The following is a 13995-nucleotide window of genomic DNA, read 5'->3' as shown; positions in this document are numbered from 1 at the left end:
GCCTGCTGTGGCCATCAGATGGGTCATGTTTGGCTCATAAAATGGAATTATTTGCCAACATGTAAAAATTGAATTCATAGTAAGAGCCAAATTTCCAGCTTTTTGTTGAGAAACCTCGGAAGCTTGGGCACACTAGGCCCACATTCCCTCTTGGCTGAAACACATCAGCAGCAGTTGCTTTTGTACAGAGCACGTGGCCTCTGAACAGCCGTCTTCCCCACGACTGGGTCTCCTCACTTCTGTGCCCTGCCGGGCCCCTGGAATAGGCTCTTGACCCTTGAAAACACCAAGGGGTGACAATATAGGGCTATGATGAGGCATTTGTCTTTCATGATGTGAAAACATCTTAGAATCTTTTCTTTCCCACATTTCTGTTTCATACCTGATAATTAGACCATCTGAAGTACAGTCTTCCAGGGAAACACGGGGTACCATGGGCCACTGTGTGTGGTGTGGGGCAGGCTCCATCCTGAACTCAGCACGGGGCTGGGAGAGGGAGCTGGCTTCATGTCCGGAACCAAGGGACTGTACTCTGGGCCCTTCCTGAAGCCCCCAGCCCAGTTCTTGCAGAGACGTAGAAGTCTCTCCACAAAACCCTTTTGCTCAGCTCCCCTGGCCTCCCCAGGGCTTTCCTGATCATGTGTTGATGAGGGAGGTGGCATGTCACCTTGGGTCCAGATGCTGACCTCACCACTCACTAGTTGGGGGTCTCCAAGCAAATCGTTAACAGCTCTCAGCCTGCAGACCCTTACGAACTGGGAAGGGTAATGCCTCCCATGCGAGGGGCATAGCAAGTGCTGCCTGAAGGAGGGTGTGTGGACCCTTGGCTAGGCCGTGGGGATGCGGAGGTGAGTGGGCTTGACTTGAGACACGGAGGTGAGGCAGCACTAACAGACTGTTCAGTGGGAGGCAGGGATTCCCAGCTGAGGAGTGCAGGCCTCTCTTGGCGTCGCTGCTGGGCTCCAGGGAGGCCTGCAGGCGAAAGAAGGAACCAGGGAACCGTGGCCCTGCTGTCGTGGGGCTGGGCTTGAAGGGTGGGGTGAAGCGCCACATCCGAAGGCTTAGAGATGGGAGACCGCCTTGCTGAGCCTCTGGCTGACGGGTCCCAAATCTCTCTAGAGCTTAGCTAGACAGAAAAGTCCAGATCCAACTTCCCACAGACTTGCTGGGGGCCCTGGGCAAGCTACCTCCCTTCTCTGTGCCTCTTTGGACACTGTGGCCTGGTGTTTCCTTTCATATCCAAGGTTATGAGATGATAAACAGATATAAAAACAGGAAAGGACATGTTTGTTGGGCACTTTGGCTGGGCGGGGGCGGGGGGGGGTGGTTGGAGCAGTGGGTCTGCCAACCACACTGAGATACCTGCCTTCCAGTTCAGCACCTGGGTCCTAAGTCTGTCCCCCCTTACCAGGTTCCATCGCTCTTGAGGGATGCTATCCTAGAGTGGCGGGCACCAGCCCTTTCCTTCACCCATGGAGCCTAGTGTATGTCACAGACCTGTCCCTGAGCCCCCGAGCTCTGCCCACGGGCCATGTAACCCACCTCCACGAGGGCAAAGAGGAGACTGGTGCCCGTGCCCTCATCTCCGTCACTCTCAGGCCGCTGTGCTATACACAGTATTGGGCCATGACCAAACCACAGGCTGCAGACCCTCTCTTCTTCCCCATGTCCTCTCCCCGCCCCCGACCCCGATTTGCCTCGGTTCCCTCTCCTCCTGTCTCAGACCCAGTTCTCCTGGGAGCAGCAGGGGTGGGCAGTGGAAGAGCTGGAAGAGCAGGGCAGCTCCAATAGGCAGCTTCTCACCCTCTCCCTCTTTTGTCCTCAGGAGCCATGAGGTGCCACGTAGCCTCCAGCTGCCTCGTGGTCTGGCTTTCTGTGCTGATTTCTGGATGCTGGGGTAAGTCTAACCCTCTGCCTTCTCCCCCCACAGCAGGCATGGGTGGCTGGGCTAGATGATATGTGGTTGGGGTTTGTGCTCTGGGACTCACACCAGCCTTGCTCTGTGTGAGACTGGGCACGCACGTCCCTCTCTGGGCCTCAGTTGCTTCTGTAGGATTCACAGGGCTGAAAATACCAGCCATCCCCAGGGCCTGGGACGCAGGAGGGAAGGGGAGGAGCGTTGAGAAATACTTGTGCTCTAAGGGAGGCTTCTGTGACGATGAACTGTCCTTCTGGGATATGGGGACAGGCCCTGGTTCTCTTCAGTTCCATGGTTGTCTTTTGAGCACCTACTATGGATCTCCTGTTTGTCCAACTCTGGGGGTATGGAAGAAGTGACACTCTCGGGAGTCAAGTCTCATTGGGGAGAAAGACATGGGTGGAACTGCTATGAGCAGGGTGAATAAAGTGGTAATAAAGGCTGCACAGAGCTCCAGAGAAGCCCATCAGAAGAAAAGCTCCATTGAGCCTGTGGGCACAGGAGAGCCCGACAGAAGGGAGATGTTTCATCTGAGCCCTGAAGACTGAGGAGTTGTTTAAGAGGGAGGGACAGAGAGCATCCTGGAGGAGGGAACAGCCTGAGTGAGGGTGTGGCCGCCAGGAGTCTCTCCTCCCTGCAGGGAGGACCAGCCCTCCTTCCCCTGGCCCTGCAGCAGCCAGGTCAGTGCCAGCTCCAGTGCCCACGGAGGAGGCCGGGGAAGGCCTAAGCATTTGCCTTCTCCTGGACAGTGAGAGAAAAGCAGCTCTGGTCTGCAGGAAGGAAGGCTAGCAGGCACAGCTGGCTCGGTGTCCCCAGGGGCCCAGGCGCCCTCAGGGAAGAGCTATGGGAACAGCGTGCCAGGCGACACAGACAAGCACATTCCTAAGTGGGGCCGGCTCCTTCTCCCACTCCAGGGAGCCAGGAGCCTCTGGAGGAGGCCAGAGCTTCATGCTTGGTGGGTTGCTGCCGGCGTCCTGCTGCCCGAGAGTCTCGTGAAAGTTGCCGGTCCTGGCTTCCAGGCTGGGCGTGCTCTCTGCTGAAATGCCCCTGCAATGGGGAGCTCACTCCCACCCAGGCATCCCAGGAAGACAGCACAGCCTCAGAGACTCTCAGGGCAGATCTGGAAGGGGTCTCAGACCCTCTCTCCACTCCTGGCCCACTTCACAAAGGAGAGAACTGGTGCCTGCAGAAGCAGCTGGCCCAGGGTCGTACAGAGCAGGGCCCAGCTGGGTCTCCATCCAGACTCTGTCCTCCCCTGGGGCTCTGGTCAAAAACTCCAGGCCCCTGCCCCTCTCTGCCCCATTCACAGGGGCCTCAGTGAGGGGCCCAAGAGACCAGCTCTGACCCTCTGGCTTTGCTGGACGATGTCCTCAGCCTTCTCAGGGATTCCGTGACCTTGACATTCATGCCCTCCCCACCCCCATTGAAAAGAAATATACCTGTAAAAGTAAAGCAGGTGCTAAGAGCTCAGCTGCCTTCCTGGAAGGGGTGGCAGTCTCCCCTTGAGCTCTCTAAATTGGAGGTGCTTCATGGATCCTAAGTGGGCACAAGGCAGCAGCGTGGAGTCGGACTGCTGCGTTCCAGCCCCGCTTCTCCAGGGGGTTCTCCTGGGCAAGTTTCTTAGCTTCTCCATGTTTCAGCTTCCTTCTCTCTAAAATAGGAAGAACAATAGGACTCTGCTTCTTACATTGTCAGAGTGACCAGATGAGTTAATATGTATATCAAGCACTTAGAATAGTGCCTAGCACATATTAAGTGCTAAATAAGTGTTTAGTCCAGCTCAGTTGCTCAGTTGTGTCCAACTCTTTGCTACCCCATGGACTGCAGCGTGCCAGGCTTCTCTGTCCATCACCAACTCCCGGAGCTTACTCAAGCTCATGTCCATCGAGTCGGTGATGCCATCCAACCATCTCATCCTTAAGTGTTAGCTCTTTTATTATCATCTGCATCTCTCTCTAAGAGGAGGAAAATGGGGTGCAGAAAACAGAGGAGTTAAGGCCTTTCCCTCGGCCACCCAGCCATTCTCTAGCCTGCCTGTGAGCTAGCCTGCTTTGCATGTGTGTGTAATGTATGTATTTATGTGTCTGTGCCATTGCTGGCACAGTCCCCTTTCCTGGGCCCTGTGGGGGGCAGCCAGTGTGGTTCCTCAGGCACGATGGGGCCATGTAGCCCCAGCTGATCTCTCCTCCCATTCCTGGTAGCCAGTGATAGGTCAGGCCTAGGGACAGACACCCCCTCAATGTCATATCTCTTTGTCAGTCTGTCCTCTCTGCCGAAGATTTCTACACCCCCTCCCAGCATCCCCCCTGCATCCGTGTGCTCCCTGGCATTCCTCGCTGTGGGCCTGTGGGCTTATTGGGAAGGCAGGAGGTGATGGCCTGCAGAGACCTGCCCTGCCTCTTGTCTAGCCTGGCCAGTGAGCCTCCTGCGGGTCCCACAGGCACTGGGTGTGAGGGGTGTGACGGCAGAGCCCCCAGGCTTCGCCATGTCAGGCCCCTCACTGCTGCCCTCCCATGGGCCACCCTGCAGTCACCGTAACAGTGAAGGGGTGCACGGGATTCCTCTGACAGGGAGTTGTAGGGTGGGAGGGCAGTGAGGGCTTGTTGTCCTTATCTTGAGGCTGGGCAGCGGTGGCCGGAGAGGCAGAGCGATTTGCCCAGGTCGTGCAGCAGCACGTGGCCAGGCTTCCCAGGCCTCGCTCCTGGTTGCTGCCCCGTGCTCCTCGTCCTGTGCTCCTTCTAGTCTTGAGCTGGGGGGCGGGACATAGGCTCTACCCCGCGCGACCTCAGTGAGAGCCTTGGTACCTTCAGAGGCCTGGGGAGGCGGACTTGGGCTGAAATCGGGCCTTCCTGGTTCCAGTCCAGGCTCTGCCACTTGCGGTGCTCTCCGAGCTGTAAGAATTCCCTGTCCCATCCCACAGCTCTCAGTGAGGTCGTGCTTCCTGGCCTGGTGGACGCCTGGTCCTTCCCACACTGAGTGTCTTGACCGCTCCACTCTTCCACCTTCCCAGCTTTGCTTCCTTCTCAAATTTTTCCCTTCCTCGCCTTTGTGGGGAAGGCCTGTCATCCAGGACCTGCAGCCCAAATTCGCCTTCTCCCTTCTCCTCTCAGGCCTGTGATCTTTGTGTGTTTGAAACATTTAAACCTGGTGGACTCACATCTATTTTGTAGGGTAGGATCAGTGCGAGTGGGCCGGGGATGTCCGGAGAAGGCATCCAGGGCTCAGTGAACAGTAGATGCCAGAGCAGGGAATGAGCTGTGTGGGGTGGAGACAGAGGGGTGCATCGTGGTTGCAGGCAACTGGACTCCCCTTCCTCGCAGAAGTCACCGTGATCCCTGCCCTTGCTGCACTCACTCACATTCCCACTTGGCCAGAGGCCTTGAGGCTCCTGAGGCGGGAGGACACAGGCTCCGTGCTTTAAAAGTGTCTTTAGGCGAACAAGTGACCTGTGGGCCCTCCCCTTTCCCACTCCTCCCAGGACCTTCCCAGCCCCCACTGGCAGCCCAAGGCCACTGGGCTTCCTGGGGTAGCAGCCTGTTCCCAGAACTCAGTCCTGCTCAGTGTGTGGCAGGCGACACACGTCCCCTGGGCTCTGCCCAGCTGCCCATGCAGGACTCTCAATGGCTGATTATTGGCAGGTTGTGTGAAACAAAATTTGAAAAAGAACGATCCTGCTGCGGGTGATCTTTTTCCTGGCTGATTTCCCTCTCCCACCAGCCTGAGCCCACCCTAGATTCTCTGGGCACCCCTGAGCCTTCTCCCCTGGCTCAGCCACTTTCCATCAGGGAGCCCAAGGCCCCCAGCAGGGATCCATCCCCCTCTGGCTGCATGGGAAGTACTGTCATTAATTTTTGTTGCTGTTCGGTCGCTGAGTCGTGTCTGACTTTTTGCGACCCCATGGACTATAGCATGCCAGGCTCTCGTGTCCTCTACTATCTCCCAGAGTTTGCTCAAATTCACGTCCATTGAGTCAGTGATGATATCTAACCATCTTGGTGTTAATCATAGCTACCACTTATCGAGTGCTCGCTGTGTTCGAGAGCATGATGCTAAGAGCTTTATGTATGTAATCTCATTTAATCCCCAGCACAGCAAAGAAGTTAAGTCTTCTTGTTATCGCTGTTTTACACCTGAGTAAACAGGTTCGGGAAGGTCACATGACTAGGAAGAGGTGCAGGGAAGTTCCAAATGAAAGTGAAGCCCTTGACCACTGGCCTGTTTCTGAGGCTGTTGTGTATGAGAGGAGCCCCAGATTCCTATATGAGACGGTGTAAGGGTGTGGATGAAATGCAGTGGTCAGGGAGGGCTTCCTGGAAGAAGAGACATCTAAGACAAACACTTGAAGAATGACTAGGAATTTGGCAAGAGAAGGCAGAAGGGCCAGCGGTCCAGGCCAGGAGGGGAGCAAGAGTCTCCAGTGCTTGCAGAACCGGAAATGACACAGCTTGGTGCCTGAGTGAAGGCAGGTGGGGATGGGAATGCCGCTAGTCCTGCCTGTTCCCCACTAGGAGGTCTCAGGCAATGAGGGAAGTGCTGGCCTCTGTGTTCCTGGGCCTGGCCTAAACTCTGAGGGAGCCAGGTCTGCGGAAATGAGGGAGGAGAGGGCTGCAGCCCATCCACATTCAGGGCCCCTGGAAGACCCAGCACAAGCCGCTAACGTGTGCGCTGTACAATGCTGGCCCCATGTGAGACGGGCCAGCCCCCCAGCCCCGGCTGGCAGGGTCAGAGGGGGAAGTGCCCTCACCTGCCTACTGGGGTGTTTTCCAATACCAACAACCAGTTCTCTAACTCTCCAGACAGCGACTGCGTGTCCAACAGTTCAGTTCAATCCGGATGCTAACTACCTGGAGTTAGCGTCAGAGTCCATGGATTTAGGGGTTCAGCTGTACTTTAGATGCTAGTGGTGAGTCCCAGGCCACCTGTACTTCTGACCAACAAGCTATAAATCAGGGCTTCCTACTAGCCCTTCTCAGGTTCAGTTAGCTAGAATGACTCACAGAACTCAGGAAAATAGGTCACTTATTACATTTACTGGTTGAGTATAAAGCATAAAGCGTACAACTCAGGAACAGCCAGATGGAAGAGATGCATGGGATGAGCTCTGTGGGGGGCGGGGGGGGGCCTGGGGTCAGGTGGAGCTTCCGTGTTTCTCTAGGTGCACCATCCTTCCAGCACATGGATGTGTTCACCAAACTGGAAGCTCATCAAATCTTGGAAATCTCCAGCCTCCCTTCTTTCCCTCCCTAAGGTTGGGGATGGACTGAAAGTTCCCATCAAATCACTTGGTCTTTAGTGATTGGCCCCTTCCTGAGGTTTTCTGTAGAGGCTCCACTCTAAATCACCTCACTGGGAAAAGGGAACCCTCCTATCCCATTGGGGGGAATGTAAATTGGTGCAACCTCTATGGAGAACAGTATGGAAGTCCCTTAAAAACCTAAAATAGTTACCATATGATCCAGCATTCCCACTCCTGGGCATATATCTGGAGAAAACTCTAATTCAAAAAGATACGTGCCTCCCAGTGTTCATAGCAGCATTATTTACAATAGCCAAGACATGGGAGCAACCTAAATGTCCATCGACAGAGGACTGGATAAAGAAGGTGTGGCGCGTATATACAGTGGAATACTACTCAGCCGTGAAATGGATGCAATAATGCCATTTGCAGTTACATGGATACAACCAGAGTTTATCATACTAAGTGAAGTAAGTCAGGCAGACAGAGACAGATTCCCAGTGATACTACTTATAATGGAATCTGAAATATGACAGAGCTGAACTTATTTACAAAACAGAAACAGACCCACAGACGTAAAAAGCAAGCTAATGCTTAGGGAAAGGTAGGGGGAAGATAAATTAGGAATTTGGAATTAGCAGACCCAAACCACCCTATATAAAATAAGTAGATAAGAAGGTTCTACCGTACACCACAGGGACCTATATTCAGTATCTTATAATAAACTATACAGTGGAAAAGAACATGAAAAGAACTGAATCACTTTTCTTTCACCAGAAATTAACACAACATTGTAAATTAACATACTTTAAAATTTTTTTAATTAAAAAAAAATCACCTCATTTGCTTAAACTTTCACTTCAGTTGCTCAGCTGTATCCAACTTCTGCGACCCCATGGACTGCAGCACGCCAGGCTTCCCTGTCCATCACCAGCTCTCGGAGCTTGTATAAACTCATGTCCATTGAGTTGGCAATGCCGTTCAACCTTCTCATCCTCTGTCGTCCGTTTCTCCTCCTATCTTGAATCTTTCCCAGCATCAGAGTCTTTTCTAATGAGTCATTTCTTCATATCAGGTGGCCAAAGTATTGCATAAACTTAGATGTGGTCAAAGGAACTCCTTATGAATAAGAAAAGACACTCCTATTGCTCTGAAAAATTCCAAGGAGTTTTGAAGCTCTGTGCCAAGCCAAATTCTGGGCACCAGAGTTGCGGTGGTTAACAGAGTAGACAGCCCTTTTCCTTACCAAGCTCCTATTCTGTGTATAACTGGGCTGCCCAGTAGAAATACAGTGTGAGCCACAAGTGTGATCTTAAATTTTCTAGGAATTGCATTAGAAAAGAAACAGGTGCGACTCATATTAATAATGTATTTTACATAATCCAGTATAACTACAGTATTATCATTTCCACACATAATCAATATAATAGACAAATGAGATATTTTATACTCACTTTTCCATACAGGGCTTCCCTGATAGCTCAGTTGGTGAAGAATCTGCCTGCAATGAAGGAGACCCCAGTTCAATTCCTGGGTCAGGGCGATCTGCTAGAGAAGGGAAAGGCTACCCACTCCACTATTCTGGCCTGGAGAATTCCATGGACTGTATAGTCCATGGGGTTGCAAAGAGTCGGACACCACTGAGAGACTTTCACTTTCCATAGAAGGTCTTCAAAAACCTGTGTGTATTTTACATTTCACCACATCCTGATGTGGACCAGGGCTCAATAGCTACACGTGGCTGGTGGCCTGGCTGACCAAATGACCTCACAGCCTTCTGCCTGCCTCGTAGTTACTCTTGGTTTGCCTTGGGGCAGAGCAGTGAGCTGCCAGGGGCCATGGCACTGGATGCAGGTTCAGTGGCCACGGTAGCCCCTACTCTGTGCCCCTTGCAGCACGTATAGAATTGGCATGAGGTACTTGACTGATGCTCTTCTTCTCCAACTTCCAGGCCAGGTGAACCGACTGCCCTTCTTCACCAACCACTTCTTTGACACATACCTGCTGATCAGTGAGGATACGCCTGTGGGTGAGTTGGCACAAGGGCCAGTGGGCATGCTGGGTGGTGTGGGGTGGCCTCCTTTCCCACAAGTGAAAGAGATCTTAGACATGGAGATGATCGTCCCCCTGCGATTGGAACCTCTGCCATGGTGACCCAAATGGGTGTTCATGTGGCCTCTTCTTGGTTGCCTCCAGGGACGGGGCACTCCCTACTTCTTGTGTTGGCCCATTCCAAAAAAACAGGAGGTTTCAGTATCAAAGATTTTATCACATTGAGCCCAAGTTGCTTGACTTTCACTTCTGTGTTAATTCTGTCCTACAAAATGGCTTGTTCCTCTTCCTTGTGAAAATTTGAAGATGGAAGCTCTTATAATTTGATTTGCAGCCTTTTGTACTTTTCTGTGATTACTGAGTTTTCTCTGCACTGGGTATGCCTGTTTTTTTGTCATTAAAAAAAAAAACCAAAAACTGTGCAGGAAGTGCTCATGAGCATCTTGGCCCGTGCTCCTCACCACCTCCCACCTGCCCCAACTTCACTGACCTCATCACCCAGGTCTGTCCTCGTGAGCCCTTCCCAAGGGCCAGGCTCCTTTACCTGCAGCTGGAGGTCGGCAGACGTAGCCCCATGGCCTTAGCTCAGCTCTAGAGATCCCAAGGCTTCTCAATAAATGGGGTTGAATTGATCAAACCCATCTTGAAGCTGTGCTGATGGGACAGCGCTAGTTCTGTGTGTGTGTGTGTGTGTGTGTGACTCAGTCATGTCTGACTCTTTGTGACCCCGCAGACTGTAGCCAGCCAGGTTCCTCTGTCCATGGAATTCTTCAGGCAAGAATACTCGAGTGGGTAGCCACTCCCTTCTCCAGGGGATCTTCCCCATCCAGGGATTGAGCCCGGGTCTCCTGTACCGCAGGCAGATTCTTTACCATCTGAGCCACAAGGAAGCCTGTGAGCACAGAGGAAAACCACCCCACGTCATATTCACCAACACTCCCTCTTGCGTCCTCTCATTCTTGACTGTTTTAGAGAAAGTGCTTGTAATCTGGGGCTTCTTACCCTCAGATCTGCCTGCTTTGTGGGTTTCAGAGTGGAGCTGTGTACCAGGGGCAGTATACATAAAGGGCCAGCATGGTGCACCTTTCAGGAGCATCACTTGTACTTGAAAGTGAAGCAGGATGGCTTGGAGAGGGGAGGGCTCTGAAGATGTTTACCTAATAGGTCATTTAAAGCACTCTTTCATATATGTAAAACCAAACCTAAATGCAGAATTCTTCAAAGAAAATCTCTGCTTGAAGAGTAGAGCCTTAGTGGGCCCCAGACTCACCCCTGCTCTTTGCAGGGGCACACAAGCAGCCCCCTGCAGAGGTCTTCCCTTCCAGTCTTCCTTTTTTTGGTGGATGGGTGCCGGACACAGCGGGTGTGTTTCTGATTATTGTGGGGCTTGTCCCGATGGCCCGGTGATGCTCTGTTTCTAGGGCTGTGGGGGCCACTGTGTAGAAAGTAAGCCTCTCTTTTGAAGGTGAGCAGGCCCACACATCAGTGTTGTGAGGCTGGATTTGGGGTTTGGTGATCAGGGATGTGGTTTGAAGTGTTATCCCAGAATGAGGCAGATTGCTTCTCTGGAATGGTCTCCCAGAGGCTTAGGGCACCTTCTGAGGGGTGAAGAGGATGGCTGGCAGTCTTTTGGGGACCGTGCAGAGCTGTTCCCCCCACTGAGCTGGGTCGGGGGTGTTGTTTGTGGGCTCCTGGATTCTCCATGGCTCTGCCCCAGACCCAGACCTGGCATGGAGCCAGCAGCGCAGAGGCCCAGTGCACATGGGTCCCTAAACGGTGAATGTTAGCAGCGTTTATCACCATTAGGGGTTCTACTTTTTTCAGTTCATTCATCAGTTTATCAGATACAGACGGGGTGCCCCCCTGTGCCAGGCCTGTGAATTCAGAGAGGAATTTGACAGAGGGGTAAAGAAACCAGAGTCCTGGGTCGTCGCAGCTGTGCTGGTCATCTGGTTAAGGCCCAGTGGGGACTGAAGGGGGAGGGTCATCCCCCTGGGGGCAGGGAGAGGCAGCAGAAGTTTGGGGGAGGTGATGGCACTTGAGCGAAGTCCCGGAAGTGTCCTTTCCATTTCTTCACATGCTGTTTCCTGTGGCTGGTTTTTGTAAGTGTCTGTTTGAACCTTATCCTCCTGGAGAGTCCTCAGGGTGGAAGAAAGATATCTGGGACAGGTGAGGTCCCTGAGGCAGAGCTGTGGCCAGCCACTCACTAGTTGGGGCTGCTGACGCAGAGGCGAAGGCCCCTCAGGTGAGTAGTGCTACCGCTTATGGCCTGCACTGCCCCACTCAGCCCCAAGTGGGGGGTCCTCTGAGGCCTGTGCTGCAGGGAGGCGGGCAGGGTGCCCCCAGTGAACACACCAGCAGGCCCTGCTCCAGTTACCTTTAGCCCCAGCTCTTGATCGTCTTCTGGAGATGCTGACATCGGTTGGCCTCCAGGAATAACTCCTAGGACGCAGCCCACTGTGGCAGTCACAGCAGGGGTGTCCATCTGATGCAGTGGGGATCGATCCCCAGCTCTGGGAGGCTGCAGGAGTGAGAGAGGACTCAGTGAGCTGGAAGACAGCTCTGCTCATCTCTCTGGACAGGGGCCAGTGCTGAGCTGGCCTGCACTGTCCTGGCCTCCTTGCTTCTTTTTACATGAGGATGGCATAGCCCAGTTCTACTCTGAAAGTCGGGTACCCCGTTTCTATTCCTTGCAGTGTGGCATTAGGCACAGTGCCATCCCTTTCTCAGCCTCTGTCTCCCCATCTCACCAATGAGAAGGCACTGGGAAGGTGGGCCGCAATGAGTTTTGGCCTGGGCAATCCTGCTGCTGCTGCTGCTGCTAAGTCGCTTCAGTCGTGTCCGACTCCGTGCAACCCCATAGACGGCAGCCCACCAGGCTCCCCCGTCCCTGGTAGCCCAGGGTATTGTATCTCTGGGCCATCTGATAACAACCCTGGAAACCTCCAATGAGTGCTGTCACCTACTTGCCCTGGGCCACTCAGAGTGGCTGTGAAGTCATGTGAACATGCCAGGATGCACGGCTCCGACCAGCAGAGGCCAGAGTGAGGGTAAGGGTTGAAACAGCTTGTCAGGGCACTGGCCCTTTGCCTGCTGTGTGGAGTGAGGTGGCCTAGAGACTTGACTTCAAGGCTTGGCTCTCACTACCCTTTGCTCTCTGAATCTTGGTGCTCTGAACTGTAAAATGGCATGGAATAGTTTCCCCCCTGGATCACTGGCATGTGTACATACGCTGTTGTTAACTCGAAAGCCTCCACGCCTGGAATGCTTTGTTCTTACAGAAAAGAGGACTTACGTGTGGCCCAGGGATGCCTGCTTTACTGTCCCACCAGCCACCAGTTTGCAGGGGGAACAGACAGGCATGTAGGTGAGCTGGGTCCAGTGGGGTGGCTAGTGCCAGTGGCTAGAACCAGAGCCCACATTAGTCAGCTCGCCAGAGGAGGCAGTCAGAGCTGTGGGCAGACCAAACTTCCAGCTGGGAAGGTAATCTGGGACAGAATATCTGGCTTCTGCCTGGACTCCCGGTGATGGGGAACTCAGGATCTTATCAGGCTGCTCATTTCTATTCTTGGAGACAGTTCTGGGGATGAAAAAGTCTTTGTAATATTACTATGAAACCTGTCCCTGGAAATCCTACCCACTGAGCCTAATTCTGACCACTGGAAATTTACAGAATAATAATGATAACTATGATATAAAAGGTATATGTATAATATATATTATTATAATGACAGTGTTTATTGAGTGTTTAATTCCTTTTAAGAATGGAAGGAAGGTAGAGTTTGGCTACAGGCTCTGTCAGGATGTAGTTTCTGTAATCTCCTGGGCTAGAGATTAGGACTTTCATTCACCTCAAACCTTCTGAGCGTTTCTATCCTTTATGCTCTTGCCTTAATTTCCAACCACAGGCCAGCAGCCCTGTGCTTGGGAGTGGAATGGGAGGGCACAGCCCGGCCGTCTGAAATCCCCTGCACCGGCTGCTTGTTCCGTCTCTGTCTCCTCCTATCTTAGCTTCCAATTCCCTCTGTGTGATGTTCTTTTGTAGACCATCTCCCAGCAGAAAAAGACAGAAGCCAAATGAAGTCGTCAAGCAGCTCTGCCTTCCCCCGGCCTGTTAACGTCCAGGGTCCCCTTGTCCTTGCATGTCTTCCCCAGACGTGAACCTTAGTCACTGACAGCAGAGCCTGGCCTGGGCGGGGCAGAGCAAGGGCACAGCGAGCACTTAATGGTCAGGCTGCTTGGTATTGCCCACACCTTGGCCCTGGCTGCCAGCAGCAATGGCTGTGTGGCACCTTTAGAATGAGGGACAGGGTGCCAAGGTTGCTTGCTGTCTCTGATTGCCCTCCCCAATCCACTCCAACCACTCTCCACCAGTTTTGCTCATGTTGCGATCACCAACCATCTCCCCGTGGCTAAAGCCGACCTAATCCTCAGGCCTTGTGGCCTTTTTCAGCAGTGATGTTTATCTCTTCCAGGGCATTACCTCTAGCTGTGCCTTCTCAGTCTATTTCCCACACCGCCCTCCCCACCCCAGCCATGGAGTGACTCGTCCACTCCAGCCACATCAGTTTCCTTGCAGTTCCTTGAGCACAAAAGGTGAGTTCCCACCTCTTGCCCTTTGCAGTTGCTGCCCCTTTTGCCTGGAACGTGTTGGACTTCCGCTGGTCAGTCAAGTTGATTCAGATGCCGCTGCCTCTGTGTGGCCTTCCTGGATTTCTCCAGGCAGGGTGCGGGTGCCGCTTGCTTTGCTTTCTCCTTCTCTGCTAGTAGTTGCAGAGCCGCTGTTACT

At 53.1% G+C, this 13995-nt stretch overlaps 1 protein-coding gene across 1 annotated transcript in view; it reads left to right on the top strand.

Moving 5' to 3' along the window:
- The first annotated feature begins 1830 nt into the window (after window positions 1-1830).
- The window catches only part of CDH23 (cadherin related 23), a 388322-nt gene continuing 376157 nt past the window's right edge, over window positions 1831-13995 (top strand). The window contains exons 1-2 of the mRNA XM_068981694.1: window positions 1831-1897; window positions 9106-9183. Coding sequence (XP_068837795.1) covers window positions 1831-1897; window positions 9106-9183 — 145 coding nt within the window. The remainder of the gene's footprint in view (window positions 1898-9105; window positions 9184-13995) is intronic.

The sequence above is a fragment of the Capricornis sumatraensis genome, chromosome 10 (genome assembly GCF_032405125.1).
Source record: "Capricornis sumatraensis isolate serow.1 chromosome 10, serow.2, whole genome shotgun sequence".
In the NCBI taxonomy this organism is placed as follows: Eukaryota; Metazoa; Chordata; class Mammalia; order Artiodactyla; family Bovidae; genus Capricornis; species Capricornis sumatraensis.
Note: the sequence above shows the minus strand (reverse complement) of the source record. Positions and strands in the feature narration are given on the sequence as shown.